The sequence below is a fragment of the Choristoneura fumiferana genome, chromosome 8 (genome assembly GCF_025370935.1).
Source record: "Choristoneura fumiferana chromosome 8, NRCan_CFum_1, whole genome shotgun sequence".
Lineage (NCBI taxonomy): Eukaryota > Metazoa > Arthropoda > Insecta > Lepidoptera > Tortricidae > Choristoneura > Choristoneura fumiferana.
Genome location: NC_133479.1, coordinates 6,150,594 through 6,165,776, shown reverse-complemented (window position 1 = coordinate 6,165,776; position 15,183 = coordinate 6,150,594). Strand labels below are relative to the sequence as shown.

Genomic DNA, 15,183 nt, shown 5'->3' with positions numbered 1-15,183 from the left:
AACACAATTCTAATCTCCAATTAAATTTAACATTTACTCATTAAATTGACTGCTAAATTATCCCTGCTTTAATTACATCGACATTCTAATCTCAATTACTCTTATTTAACTGTCTTTGTCGACATGTTTTTGTTTCGAGTTTCCATCAAACCTTCATAGATGGCCCACTAACAATTTTCTACTAATTTATTCCCAGTGACGGTCGTGTGACACATCCGACCGTTACAGCTTTTCCCCTTGATAGACTAAGAAGTAGTTAATATACAATTTAACGCCCGAATTGGTCTATCACACTTATGTCAATATTTTAAATTTAAAATAAAATTTTATTAGTCTTTATAATTGAAATGTGTTTTGTGTGGTGTGTTTTTAACCAAGCTAAGACTATCACTATTTCTAGCCTACATTTGAACCAGTGTTGAAACTCACAGATATGAACACAGTTACAATCCAGTCAGAATGTCTAAGACTCTGCGAAAGATCTTGGTTGTGAGGCAAGATAACTCTAGTAGTAAATCGTATCTCAGCTTCTAATAAAAGCATGATAGCAAGGTCTAACTATCAAGTCCTAGTAGAACTACGATTCTCTCCTTAAGCCCAGGCATTCCTTTCGATTATTCACTTACCAGAAGGTCAAAATGCCAATCCATTTGCCTCCCAGTCCAGACTTAGCCTTCAATAATGACTTCCTAGTCTTGGAGCATGTGTAGTGTAAATTTAGTTCTGTCCACTAGTAGAGTACTAAAATCCTTGAACGCAGTCTACAAAACTGATTTTGCCTACTGGCCTATCCTAACACCTCATCAAGAATTCTAGTTGTAAGTGTAATGTGTTCAATTATAACTACCAATAAATGATCCAATCATACTACAGAATTATTAGTTATTCAGGACCCTCATTTCTTGATATTCTAATCATTCTCTTTCCAAAGCCCCTTACATGGCACTATCATATACCTTCACTCTTTAATCCTTCACTAGTGGTACATCAGTTTTTTTTTTTTTTTTTTTTCTTACTCGCTGTCCTGTACAACCAACAACCCCAATTAGTTTAACTAGACATCTTTTGTTTTACTTTAAATTATTTCTTAACCCCTTTTTTTTCATTGATAGTTCCCATCAACATTATTTTTTTCCTACCCTATCCTAATCATAAATATCCTTCCCATTATCACCTTTTCCTACGTGTTTGTTTTTTTTTTTTTTTTTTTCAGGTACTTAAGCCTAATATATACATATCATAAATCTACTCTTACTGTCTACATATTAACTACCAAACGCTTATAATATAATTTGCTAAAATTTCTAATACTACTGTAAATATTCTATCACTCTTAATTTAGGTCATCATTTAGTACCATAATAATTCTAATTTCTACACTCTTAACTCAGCTCTCTATCTAACATTAATTTGGAACATAAACCAAACCAAATTTACATTGCGTTTCGCTTTACCCCCTTTTAATATCAAATTCAAAATTCGTTATTAACCCATCTATTATTATAGTATCTAACTTGCTGGTAAATTTGACTACTCGGCATTAACTTTTATTTATAATATATTTCTTCTCCTTTTCCCCTCTTTTTTTGAAACTTTATAACTTAGCATCCTTTACTCAATTTAATTTAATAAATTTAAGACCCTTTAAAAATTCATTTCCGAACTTCAATCTATTTTTTTTTTGTGAACTAACCATTACCCTTTCTGTTAGCTACCGACCGTAAGTCCGTTTGAGTCACCTTAAAACAAACAAATCCCGTTATAATTTTCCTACAATGTGACCAACTTTTCTTCTCTACGGCAACCTCTCAAATCAAATGTCAATCCTCCTGTGAAAAAGCGCGGGAAACGTTGGTCGTGGCGGGAGTGTTTTTTCTAGCGAACTTTTAAAATTTAATTTAACTTGTATAAAAGATCAGTTTTGTATATAATTGTATGTATTAGTTTAATGTAATTACTTTGTTATTCATTTGTGTATATATTCTACGGTATTTGGTAAGTTTTTAAAACTAATTTTCCTCAAGGCCTGGAGTCAGGCCACAATATGAACGAGCCCCCGGACATCGGGGGCTCGCCCCCAGAGGTAGCTTATAATATTACTATTGATAATATGTTTTCAAAATTGGATGAGTCCAGTAAGTTTTCAAAATTGGATGAGTCCAGCATGGACACTGATGTGGATCAACGAAGCGATCGGAAAAGAGCGCGACCCAACAAAATATGCAAACACTGCAACAAAAGGAAAAAAAGATGTGATCCGATGCGCCGAACCAAACTTAAGGATACTGACTGTTCATGTCAACTCCCAGAAATTCCCTTAATTGATACTGAGCTTAGCAATGCTAAAAGTCTTGACGGTTTCCCAAGCACAGTAATGTCAACAAATACAATTTCCACCAATATCCATCAATACCAACCACCTCCATCAGAGGTTTCTCAGTCTCCAAATAATCCAGTTAACGCCTCTCACCCTCCTGTGTCCATAGGCAGATCATTATATGAAGCATATGACATAGGGCCTTTTGTAGTCCATGTCCAAAAAATAGCAACAGATAAGGAAATCCCATCCCTGCATCCCGTACAATTCGGTTATTTCCTCAAACAAAGTTCTATTAAAAACATAATTAATGGCAGTATTAAAAGGATAGGCAGGAACCGAATTTCATTATCATTCTCAGAATACAAATATGCTAATGATTTTATTAATAACCCATGCTTGGCTAGGAATAATTTCAAATCTTTTATTCCTTCCTTTAATGTGACCCGAATGGGCCTGGTGCGTGGAGTGCCTGCGGAATGGTCTCCCGAGGAGATATTGGACAATATCTCACTGCCCGTGGGCAGTGGCAAAATCATTAAAATTAGGCGTCTAAATTACAAAGTGCGAAACAGTACTCCTCCCGAGTGGAAGCCTTCACAGACTATTGTGATAACTTTTGATGGTCAAGCCCTACCTAAACATGTATTTGTATGTTATAATGCCTTGCCTGTGGAACTCTACTCATACCCCACTATTCAGTGTTATTCTTGTTGCCGGTTTGGTCACACTAAGACAAAATGTAACTCTCGCCCCCGCTGCTACAAGTGTGGCCAAGGCCATACTGGAGACACATGCGATATTGAGGATGATTCTGCATATTGTTGCTTGTGTTCTGGGTTGCACTTTGCTACAAACAGGAAGTGTCCAGAATACGAAAGACAGACCAAGATTAAATTATACATGGCTCAGAGATGTGTGTCTTACACAGAAGCAAATAAAGCACATGAACCAGTTTCAAAATCTTTTGCTGACATAGTTAAGTTATCGAATTTGCAGAATACTCCTAATTCTCCTGTGTCACCTGCATCACCTTCCTCTCCTTCAATTCCATCTTATAGTAGATCTTACAGGAAAACAACATTCGCTAAACCTTCATCCCCTAGACCAAAACGTCTGGGGTATAACAAAAGAGAACACTTTAATTTGATAAAGGACTACGATGCTCCCCCTCCTTCTAATGGAGTCGCCTTAAACGGTAACTCAAACAATAGTGAAACGATGTTCTCAATCTCTGATGTAATCCAACTGCTAACTGAAATAAAATCCATTTCTAACTCCAACCAGAACAATGTAACCGAACAACGCCGCCCAACTATTGATTCATTGACCCAGTTAAAATCTTCTTATGCCTCACGAACGCGAACAAATAATCCAGTGGAATTGTAGAAGCGCTGTCTGCAATAAAAATGATTTAATCCATTTGCATAATAAATTTAAACCATTTGTCTCAACTTTGTCGGAAACATGGCTTCGCCCGGAATTAACATTTCGAATTCCAGGTTATGTCATTCTCCGACAAGACAGACCTGACGGCTATGGCGGTGTTGCCATAGTCATCAGAAATAATCTCCCCTATAGGGAATTTCCACTTCCCTCATTCAGCGATGACTTCTCAGTCATCGCTGCTATTGTAAATAAAATTTGTATAGTGTCTATTTATTTCTCTCGTCCAAATGTAAATATTTTTTCTCATCTTAACCAACTATTCTCCATCCTCCCAAAACCATTCTTAGTCTTAGGGGATTTTAATTGTCAACATCAATCTTGGGGAAGTACTTCCTCTAACTACTACGGAGAGCAATTGCTAAATATTATAGATTCTCATTGTATCTGTATTCTAAATACTGGATCACCAACTCGTTTGACTGGTCCAAACGAAAGTGCAAGTGCCCCTGATCTATCCTTGTGTTCGCCTGATTTAGCATCGACTTTGGACTGGCATCCTCTTGCATCTTCATATGGTAGTGACCACTTCCCACTAATAATTACTTTTCCCTCACATAAACCTACCAAAACCATTCGCTCTCCTCGTTTTAAATACAGGTTACTGAACGCTGATTGGGAATTATTTAACGAAAGAGTAGAACAGAAAACCAGTTGCTACTCACAAGTAGGTAACCAGATTTCTGCCGAAATTTTAAGTAACGTTCTTATCGAAGCTGCCGATGAAACCTTTTGTACTAAAGCTAAGAACCGGTCTCTAATTCCTTCACCTCCCTGGTGGGATCATGAATGTACAGCTGCAATCAAGGCAAGAAAACATGCTGAAAAAAAATACTGTGATGAGATGTCAGACGAAAATTTTGAGTTGTATTTGGAATCTGCCCGTTGTGCTAAAAAATTATTTAAGAAAAAGAAATATGACGGTTGGCAATCATTTTGTGCATCCATTAGCCCAGATGTCAGCCCGTCGGAGGTCTGGCGAAATATTCGCAGATTTAGATCTGCCTATAATAATTCACCCTCTTCCAGATTACCGTTAACACTAGCTGATCAGTTCATGGACAATCTTGCCCCCCTTCTGTACCTGAACAGGATTTCACTCCAATATCTATTCCTGGTTACATAGCCAATGACCCGTCTGGGTTAAACTCTCCTTTTTCTCTGATTGAACTTAAAGGTGTTCTTAATAATTTAAAAGACTCTACTCCAGGAGAAGATGGTATTCCATATTCATTTTTGAAAAACCTTTCGGACCGTGTACTGCTGCTGTACCTAGATATCATAAATACCATTATGATTTCTGGGTACATTCCTAAGTCTTGGATCACTCAATCGGTTATCCCTATTTTGAAACAGAATAAACCGGCAGATGATCCCTCTTCTTACAGACCTATAGTCCTTTCTTCAGTTTTAATGAAAATAACAGAGCATTTAGTGAAAAACCGTCTTGAATGGTTTCTAGAGAGTAAAAACCTATTAGCAACCTCGCAGTTTGGTTTTCGGAAAAGTAGAAGCACAATAGATAGCTTGGCAATATTCACAACAGACATAAGACTAGCTTTCTCGAACAATGAATCTGTAGTAGCCACTTTCTTAGATATAAGCTCAGCTTATGACAACGTCCTTATATCGGTCCTCGGGGAAAAAATGCGTTATTTAAATGTGCCACCTATTTTGTTAAATTTTATAATTAATATGCTACGTGAAAGATATTTAAATTTGTTTATTGATGATGTCAAACTATCTCGAACAGTATGGAGAGGATTACCACAGGGTTCAGTACTGAGTCCGTTGCTATACAACATCTATACCTATGATCTAGAAACTTCATTGAAGGCATCAACTAACGTGCTCCAATACGCAGACGACCTTCTTATATACAAATCAGGTAAATCAATTGAAAACAGTTGCCAAGTTCTAACTTCCACTCTTTCTCTTTTAAAAACATGGTTAAACAGGAACGGTTTAGACTTGTCTGTTCCAAAGAGTAAAGTTGTATTGTTTACTAGAATGCGTATCCCTCCCCCAGTTCAGGTAAAGTTCAATAGTATCTTGATTCAACCAACAAACGATGTTAAATTCTTAGGAGTAATACTAGATTCCAAACTTACTGGTGTACCTCACTGTGAATATGTCACAGCGAAATGTGAACGAAATTTAAATATTCTTAGATGCCTATCGGGCATCTGGTGGGGAGCTCATTCATACTCACTAAAACTGATCTATAATGCAATAATTAGAAGTGTTATGGACTATGGTACTTTCTTATTGGAACCAGGTAATGTTGCTGCTTTCAAAAAACTGGATAGTATTCAAACAAAAGCAATGAGAATAATCCTAGGAGCCATGAAATCAAGTCCAATCAACTGTATGAGAGCTGAATGTGCAGAGCCCCCATTAAACTTAAGACGACAATTTCTGTCGGACAAATTCCTATTTCGCTGTGTTCAATTTAATAACCATATCTTAACACCAAAACTAACTTGCCTGGCTTCTGTAATCCCCACTAGTAGCTTCTGGAAAAATAAACGTTCACCATGTTTAGTTCAAAGTTATAATAGATTCACCTCTCTTAAGGCCCCTACTCATCAAACGAATTGTAATCCATTGTTCAAATATAGTTACTATTCCCTTACCATTTCTCCTGATATCCATTTAAGCATGGGTCTTGTCAAGACTGAGAAGAACCAAAAGTTATCATTCAACTACATTGCTGATACCAAATGGCCACGATGGCATCGGATATTTACAGATGCGTCTAAACATTCTAAAGATGGCTGCGTAGGTGTGGGCGTGCTACACTCAAATTACAATATTGTTCAGAAAACCAAACTCCCTCCTGAATCCTCTGTGTTTACAGGCGAATGTCTCGGCCTAGCGAAAGCAATAGAATACATCATCCTAATGAAACTCAGTAAAACTGTTATTTTTACAGATTCTTTCAGTTCCTTGCAAGCTCTGGCCCGGTTCCCATTCGGTTCACATTACCAATTTCCGATCATTTCTGAAGTTAGAAATCTGTTACTGACATGTTTAAATAAAAACTATTCCGTGTCCTTCGCGTGGGTTCCAGCTCACTGTGGGATATCTGGAAATGAGAGAGTAGACAGAATAGCCAATGAGGCAGTGGAGAGTGGAGATGTGAATATTTTTAGAAACTACGCGCATGACTTGATAGCTCTTCCTGGGATTTACCTCAGGGAATCCTGGGGTGAATCCTGGGCCCAAGACGGTTCTAAGGGTCGTCATTATCGTGCCATCCAACCTTCTATACCCATAAAGCCCTGGTTTTGGAAACTGAGATTCGGTAAAAAGGTTACAACAATACTGACTCGTATGCGACTGGGTCATGTTTGCACCCCAGCTCACCTTGCTAAGCTCAATATTATTGACAGCCCCACATGCGAATGTGGATATGAAGAAGCTGATTTAAACCACATCATCTTTGTTTGCTTTCGGCGCGACCGATCAGCTCTTGTCAAAGGTCTCATTTCTCTTCAAGTTCCTTTCCCTTCATCCATATCCTGCTTACTTTCAACAGCTGACCTCCATGTATATCAACTTTTAGCAGATTTTATCCTATGTAATGATATTAAAATTTAGACAATACAACTTATATGTATATATATTTTTCCTCTTCTAATATCCTATTCCTTTAACACCTGATTTTTTATTCAATATTCCAAATTCCGTTCCTACCGATGATTTTTAAAACCTTTACCCGTTTCCCCGTTTTTACCCCGGGCCACAGTGCACAAACCGTGCGGGCCATAAAAAAAAAAAAAAAAAAAAAAAAAAAAAAAAATCCTCCTGTCAAAGCAAATCGTATCTTAATATTGCCGTTTCAATAAGACGCATTTTAATTACATTAACGCTATGTTATAAAATTTAATTTTAAATTTGTACACTAATTATTAAGAAGCTAATCTGCGCGCGCATCATCAAACTCTCCCTACTATCTCAACTTTAGATGCTTACTTTGGATACTTTGGTAACTAACTAAGTAAAACGCTGCGTGGTTCAATCGTTTGCAAGAGAAAAAGAATTATAATGTCTGTCACCAGATCCGATAAATTGTTGCTGAAATTTCCTTGTCCCTATGATCGCTGTCATGTCTCTTTATCTGTGAAATTGGGATCGTCGCGAAGAATGAAACCGAAGGTCCTGCTGTCCCACTAATGTACTTAATGAAATCTCTACTGTACCCCTCATCTTTTCTGACATCAACCGAAAAGCTGGAGCTTACAATCGCAAGGTGAATATCGTAATTTGTTTTATTGTTTCTACCAATCTAAAATGTTGTTATTATCCTAACCAAAATGTCAATGCTAACCGTCTACATTTTCTTTCAGATTCAACACAATAACGACATGGCCCACAACTCTGTAATAACTTTGGCGAATGACCACTCCGAGGAAAATAAACTTCTATTCTTTTAAACTTATATACAACTGGCGCTTACTCCCTTTTTCCTTCCAACATTGTATAACATTTGTTCTAGTTAATGTAAATGCTGCACCATAAGGTTACACTATAATTTACTAGCTTTTAAGTTTAATTTCTCTGCTTACAATTTTTTTTTTATTACTCAGTTAATATATTTAATATAGACCTGTAATCTAAGCTAATTTTATGTTAAATTAATTTTTCATCTCTATTTGTATGTGTCTTAAGGGTGATTTTACTTTCAGAATTCCATACCGCCTCCCTCTATCGTTTCCCCTATTTTCATACCAACCTTTACTTCATTGACCACTCACAACACCGCATAATTTTATTTCTATCTTAATTACCCTACTTGTCTTAATGTAGTTAATTAAATTTATTTTAACACTACTAGCATAATATCCAACAATAAACAAAAGCTAATCTAATTTAAATTTATCCACTAATTAATAAGCATTGTACAGGTGGTTTAACTGAAATGTCAACCTGTATTCTAATTAATCTCTATTTTTGTTCTTTTATTTTAATTAATTTCAACCAGATACAACTTATTTTATATAATTCAATGTGTTTAATAACTGGTGGCAGCCTGGCAGCCTTAATGGTAAATGCAAATAGGAACTATGTTTAGGTTTAAAATAATGTACCGTTTGATCCCAAATAAATATTAAAACATAACTAAATAACTCTTATCTTGTGTGTCTCAGAATCTACTTCAACCATTTTCTTTTTTTTTTTCTTATAGGTTTCACTGGTAGTACCTAGACTAATGTACTGCATAAAATTTTCCCCTCATCTCGTTGGTATTGGGTTCTACTAGAACATACATTTTTATAGGGATTAGTAGCTTTTACATATGACCCTTCATTTATGCTATTTATACTTATGCTTCAAACTTCTGTACATACTAATTTCTACATATTGATTTCTCTTATAAGTTGTACATCTACCTTTCTATTCATTCCTGTCACTACAATTCCCGTTTCCCCTGTTTCCCATGTCATAAAAATATAAAATGTCATTTTTCTATTCTACATATCTCTTAAGCATGTTATTTATCCCTTTATAATGACTTATTTCCCCTGTTTAAGCATTTCTAATATGATTTAAGAATAAGAATATTTATTTGCGAAAATGTAGTAGTAAATAAGTTGGAGAAGCGTTTTTGAGTGCATATATTTTACTTAAACAAGCATGCAAATTTTCTTATAAACTATTGATTGTACCATATTAAATAACATTAAAATACTATATTATGTCAAACTCAGAAGATGAAATTTAAAGTTATTCGCTTATTGTATCAAAATAATTATTAATGCCATAATAACACTTATCTAAACAAAATTTACGTAATTCATATTTACACTCAGGCATGTCAAAGTTACTTATTTCTATGTGTAGATTATTATATACTTTTACCATCATACATAAAGCATTTTTTGTAAAACAAGTTGTTTTCGACAGCGAAGGATATCAAAGAAGAGTACCGCGGCTATTTGTAAATCAATATGTAATTCTGAAATATTTTCTAAGTATTTTTAACAATTCTTTATTTACCCCAGAATCTGTATATAATATCTCAGGTAGCTTTATCTTTTCCCCCTATCATAAATCTCTCTCAAGTAAATATCTAAATGCTCCTCTCATCCACTCAAAGGTTGACTGGTAGAGGATAAGTCCGCCTTTCTACATATAGTTATCTCATAGGTTGTCAATTGTGTTAGTTTACTTATTTTGCACAATAAAGAGTTTACATACATACGTACATATCTTAATGATACATCTGCTACTATGTTTTCCTATTATGTATATATAATTGAATTGTTCTAACTAATTTATCCACCTAGTCACTCTAACATTATATAATCTCTAATTCTAGACAAATATTAGCGCCTTATGGTCTATTAAAATTATCACTTTAGCTCCACGTAAATATGTCTCGAACTTAGCCAATCAACTTATTACTAAGAAAACTTATTCGGTCACGGTCCAGTTGAGTTGCGAACCCCTGAATCCTCTACTGTGGTTAATTTTATTTTCTGGTTCAGGTGCATGAAATTTAACTAACTATTTTCCCCTCTCTAATACAATCCACATTCCTCTATCATTTATTTTACATTGACCCCTTTTATACTACAAATAATAAAATTTTGTACTTTAACTACAGTGCCTTACTTTATTTTATTTTTATTTACACTGCTGTTCTTGGTAAAGTATTTTATTTCTAAATTTTAATTCATCTCCCCCCTTATTCATAAAATTCTTTACGTTAATATTACATCTAATTTGACCGCTTAATAAACTGATTTTGAATAAATTTAAACCTTAACGATAACAGTCTAACTTTTATTTTATGTGGTTTTATTTTTCTTTAATACGTTTTATATTTCAAATTTGTTTCTCATATCGCCCTAATTTTAATATAAGTACACCTAAATTTTCCGCTTCCAAGTCGCCACGTTTCGTATCTATGGACGTGAACCCTTTACCTCGCTTACGCGCAATTTAAAAATAAATACTCGTACCGCCCTTCGCTATCTGTCACCGCGCAGCTGCCAACGTCAACACTATAATTCTATCGTCAAAGAAAGATTCTAACCTCAATTTACTATGAACTTACGCTTGTCTTTAATACACTAAAAGTATATAAGGATAACTAAAATTTACCGTATCCGCGAGTTTATAATTTAACAGGTGAGTGCCGCCGACATAACTTACGTTCTATGATCTAACTGTAACTATTGATTTGGACTCAAGTTTCGACAGTAACTAACTATTGTTTTAAACGGTATTAACAGTGCTCGCGTTTTAAATACGTCCAAGTGTTAACTGTGTAATAATAATGCCTTTTATCTTTCAGATAAAACCTCACCCAGTGTATCTCAAATGTAAAATGTCTAAAGCTCACTCGGATCGCTCTTATAATGAAATTTAAATTTACTGAGCTCATTCAATGAAGCCAGACCCCACAACAGCCCATTGTTGTTGACATTGAATGGTATGTACTAACTTTCTTAACCTCACTATGTCATAATCTTATAAAATTTCAACTGTTAAATTATTTCTTTATTGTTATTACATTTCAAGTGACAATTAAACTCCAAATGTTTGTGTAAGCTAAAACCCAATTAAAATTCATTCTACTCTAACTTCAAACTACTCTTTCTGTTATTTATTTCTTTCTTTTATTTACAGAAAGTGTGATAATCTAATGACAGATGAGCGCTGAACATCACTATATCACACATACTTGAGCATGGATTGAACTAGTGTCTACCTCTCACGATTTGAACTCGGATGTACTCCTGCTACACAATCAATGAACTAATCTCACTCTAACTATACCGCTGTCCGCAGACATCTTCCTCTTAATAAAATAATTTAAACGCTTTTAGGTGCTATGATTAATTTTTGGTGTATTGTTTCATTTCTTTACCTATAACCCTCTACTATTATCATTTCATTAATTACTCAATCATTAATTTCATTAATTTGGTAAACTATTAATAACAATTGTCTCAACTTTCATATAACAACAAAGCGACCCCGTTAGTTATTTACTGATTTGTTTATACCAAACATTTATAAGTAAACTTAATGTAATAAATTGTAATTGACTTTCTCGCTTTCCCCTCATAAATTAAATTCTAAAGTAACAGATTTTTACTTTATGTTAATTTCTGATCTGTAAATCTATCATAGGTATATTACTGTTTTGCTTAGATCAACTTCTATTCTCTGCGCTCTACTTTCTAGGCATTGTGACTAAAAATACTATTTTACTCATAACTAATAAGCAAAATTCTCTCATTATACTAATCCTGAGTAATTAATACATTGTTTATAAATCATTTCCCCTATTACTTAAGAATGCTTGGGCAACCGAGCTTTACTTGGGCTTTAACTAAAATATTGCTATCTCTCTCTAACTTTTGATGTATTGTAGACGTTTGACCGGTATTTTTTCATATCTAAAATGGCGTCTTGTTTCACGTCTACGCATGCGCATGTGTGAAGTCTGGCCCTATACCACGGAAGTGCAAAACTCGAACCTCGCATGTTGCCGTCCCGCCGACGCTTAAGTCATTTAATATGCGAGTAAAAGAGACAGTGCGATACGAACTTTGATTTTCGAGTTTCGTAGTAGCCCTGCAGTTTTAACTTCTAACTGTCAACTCGCAACAAAAGCAAACGCTACTTTTATTTGAGTTTTAATCCGCTTAGCTCTCAAATCTGATATTACTAAACTGTCTACGCTACTTCTAATGAAACAGATGACTATTCATTACTAAGGCCGAAGAAAACAGTGCATCGATTACTCCTACATCACGCCTAGATATGTGATCATTGCAGCTTTTAACTAAGGGTGGACCCTCGTCTTACTTCTGTGAATGTTCGTCAATCAAGAATAAACTATCTTAGTGTTTTTAGTGAAGTGAATTAAAAATAGGAAGTGCTTACGACCGTCTTCATTTCGACAAGAAGTTCTTTATGTTGTGACCCGCTAAATTTATTAAATTATTAAACTATTCTCAAGTTATTCCTATCTCCATACTGCTATTACACTGATTATAATCATCATCATCATCACCCCAGTCTATGCATATCCTACTACTAAGCACACAGGTCTCCTCTCAGAATGAGAGAGCTGATTCTCTATACTATCACAACTTTAATTCAAATTAATCTCAAACTCCATTTCACGAACAGCAAATTGTGGCAGTCTAAAAGAACAACCACTGTTTTGAAAACGTTACTGATTTTATGCTATATTACCTATCTTTTACTTACTACAATCTATATCTAAATTAATTCTTAACCTCAAATCTTTTTATTTACAACACTCTTATTATTTTTATCTATGTTATTAATTAAATACTCATTTTGGTCATGATTTTCTTTCTACTTTTGTTTGTATTCTAGCTCACAGCTTTGCAAACTGTAAACAGACTATGATTAAACTAACACCAAACTCTAAATTACTTAAGTAAATTAAATTAAGTTCTTCCTGGTCATGGCATACCATATTGTAATAGGTTTTTACTGCCAGTAATAGGTGATGATATATAAGTATTTTATTTTATTATCTTTAATTGTACTTGTACTTGACTGTACTTATCCTGGTCACGGCACCAAATTGTAATAACCCTTCTAATGGCTTTATTTTTAATTATACTGGCCTTGAATTAATAGCTAATTTTAAAGACTAACTAACTACCCTGCTTAACCTACTTAATACTACTTAACTTGAGGTAACGCTATGGTGATTTAACTTAAATTAATTTATGGCCTTGTGATCGTGAATCGTCTAGTGGATAGGAACCTACCTTATGCCCAGCAATAACCTAAGTGCTTTTATTTGAGAATTAATTTGAAAAACCTACAGTTGTGTTTCTAATGTTATAATTAATTAAGCAGTACCTAACTTCGTGATAATTTTGACTCTAGATTGAACTCTACTGAACTTTAGGGTGAAATTTAATTACTGAGATGTGAATTTAGATATACTAGTATGTTTAGACTGGATGTTCTAGAAATGGATCTTTCAGGTTACCTAGAATAATCAGTTTGGAAAAATGAGAGGAAATATTTCTACTACGGATAGAGTTTGTGTTTGTATTACTTCTGAATCTATTTTGACTTAAACTAAGTTTAATACCGAGACCTGAGGTCTCGGAGGATCTCTCTCAGCCACCCCCGATCCTTTCCTTTCGCACACCAGAGCAATATATCTCTTTGGATATGTCAAGTTGTGATTTTACTAGACTAAGCACTAACTTTCGGTGCATTCAAATCAAAGTATGGAAATACAAACACAATGTTTTGTAACAAGTTGAATCTAGTTTTAGACTTATGGTTACTTATTCTATGCTTATATTAGAATACTCTATGAGATGCTTAATTATAACTTTGATAATTAGTTCAGGAATGAGTTTAGACACTTCAGCTATTCATTTACTATAGGCACTAGTATCTCTTAATTTAGATTATGTCTTATCTATCTTAGATATATGGAATGTCTAATTTGACATAATTTTATTTTGGTATAATTACTAATCTCATAGTGACTTTCACTTATTTTAATGAGCTATCTACTTAGTCTAATTTTCTAGTTCTACCAGCATTTGGCGTTACCGGAGTAAAGCAGAAAGTAAGTACCGATTTCTATACTTTACGCCCAGAACACAAGCGTTAATAATAATCTAACTAGCTTATAACTAGATAACCCTTGGGTATTCAAGATAACCTCTGTATTAGGTTTTGGACTCGTCTATGACTAGTTTTGTCTCAATTCATATATTTTAAATGAACAATAAACTGTTTCAACTATCAATCCTTAATCAATTATGTTTAAATCGAGATCGAATGAAAAGTACATAAATTTCCAGATAGACTGTTGCCTGGTATGTGTCAACGTAAGCTATCGACCGTAGTCAGGATTTCTACATCCGTTCACTCAATGTAAGTAGGTACGACAACTAAAACAGCTAGTATGTATTTATAACACGAAAGACTTTTGTATTTTAATTGATAGATGGTCCAAAACCCTCTACGATTTTATCTCTAACTTATTACTAGACATAATTTGATGAGATCTTGATCAAAAGTATGAATATGATGTTTGATATTAATTTTATCAAAACAAAGCTTATTTTAGCTGGCAATCGTAATTCAAATCGAAATTAGATGATAATTGTGTTAAATATTATTCAGTAAGTTATCTGGCATTTAATTGTCCACTTAGCTATGAGATCGTGTCATATCAATTCCCGCTTATTCATTATAGGAAAGACAGCTAAAATATGTTATTGTTATTTACTCTTAACAAAATGATCAAACCGTATTTTGGTTTTAAATTGAAGTCAACTTACTAATTTTAATAAAGTTATTCGTAGTCAAGTTCTTATGAACTAAGTTTTGTATAATGAAGTTTTGACGTAAGTACTTAAATAAATTTTATGTTATTTTTCTTT

At 34.2% G+C, this 15,183-nt stretch overlaps 2 protein-coding genes and 1 long non-coding RNA gene across 3 annotated transcripts; all 3 read left to right on the top strand.

Moving 5' to 3' along the window:
- Positions 1-1,834: 1,834 nt before the first annotated feature.
- LOC141430223 (uncharacterized) lies at positions 1,835-4,833 on the top strand (the record flags this gene model as incomplete). Its single annotated transcript, XM_074090817.1, is given in 1 exon segment — positions 1,835-4,833. A coding segment is annotated over 1 exon segment (1,662 nt). The 3' UTR covers positions 3,707-4,833.
- A 1,591-nt stretch (positions 4,834-6,424) lies between these two features.
- On the top strand, positions 6,425-7,366 carry LOC141430340 (uncharacterized). Its single transcript, XM_074091000.1, has one exon. The coding sequence runs from the start codon at positions 6,425-6,427 to the stop codon at positions 7,364-7,366; it is 942 nt and encodes a 313-aa protein (XP_073947101.1).
- A 3,269-nt stretch (positions 7,367-10,635) lies between these two features.
- Positions 10,636-11,617, top strand: LOC141430222 (uncharacterized). Its single transcript, XR_012451629.1, has 3 exons — positions 10,636-10,903; positions 11,070-11,207; positions 11,405-11,617. It is a non-coding gene; the product is annotated as an uncharacterized lncRNA (long non-coding RNA).
- The last annotated feature ends 3,566 nt before the right edge of the window (positions 11,618-15,183 follow it).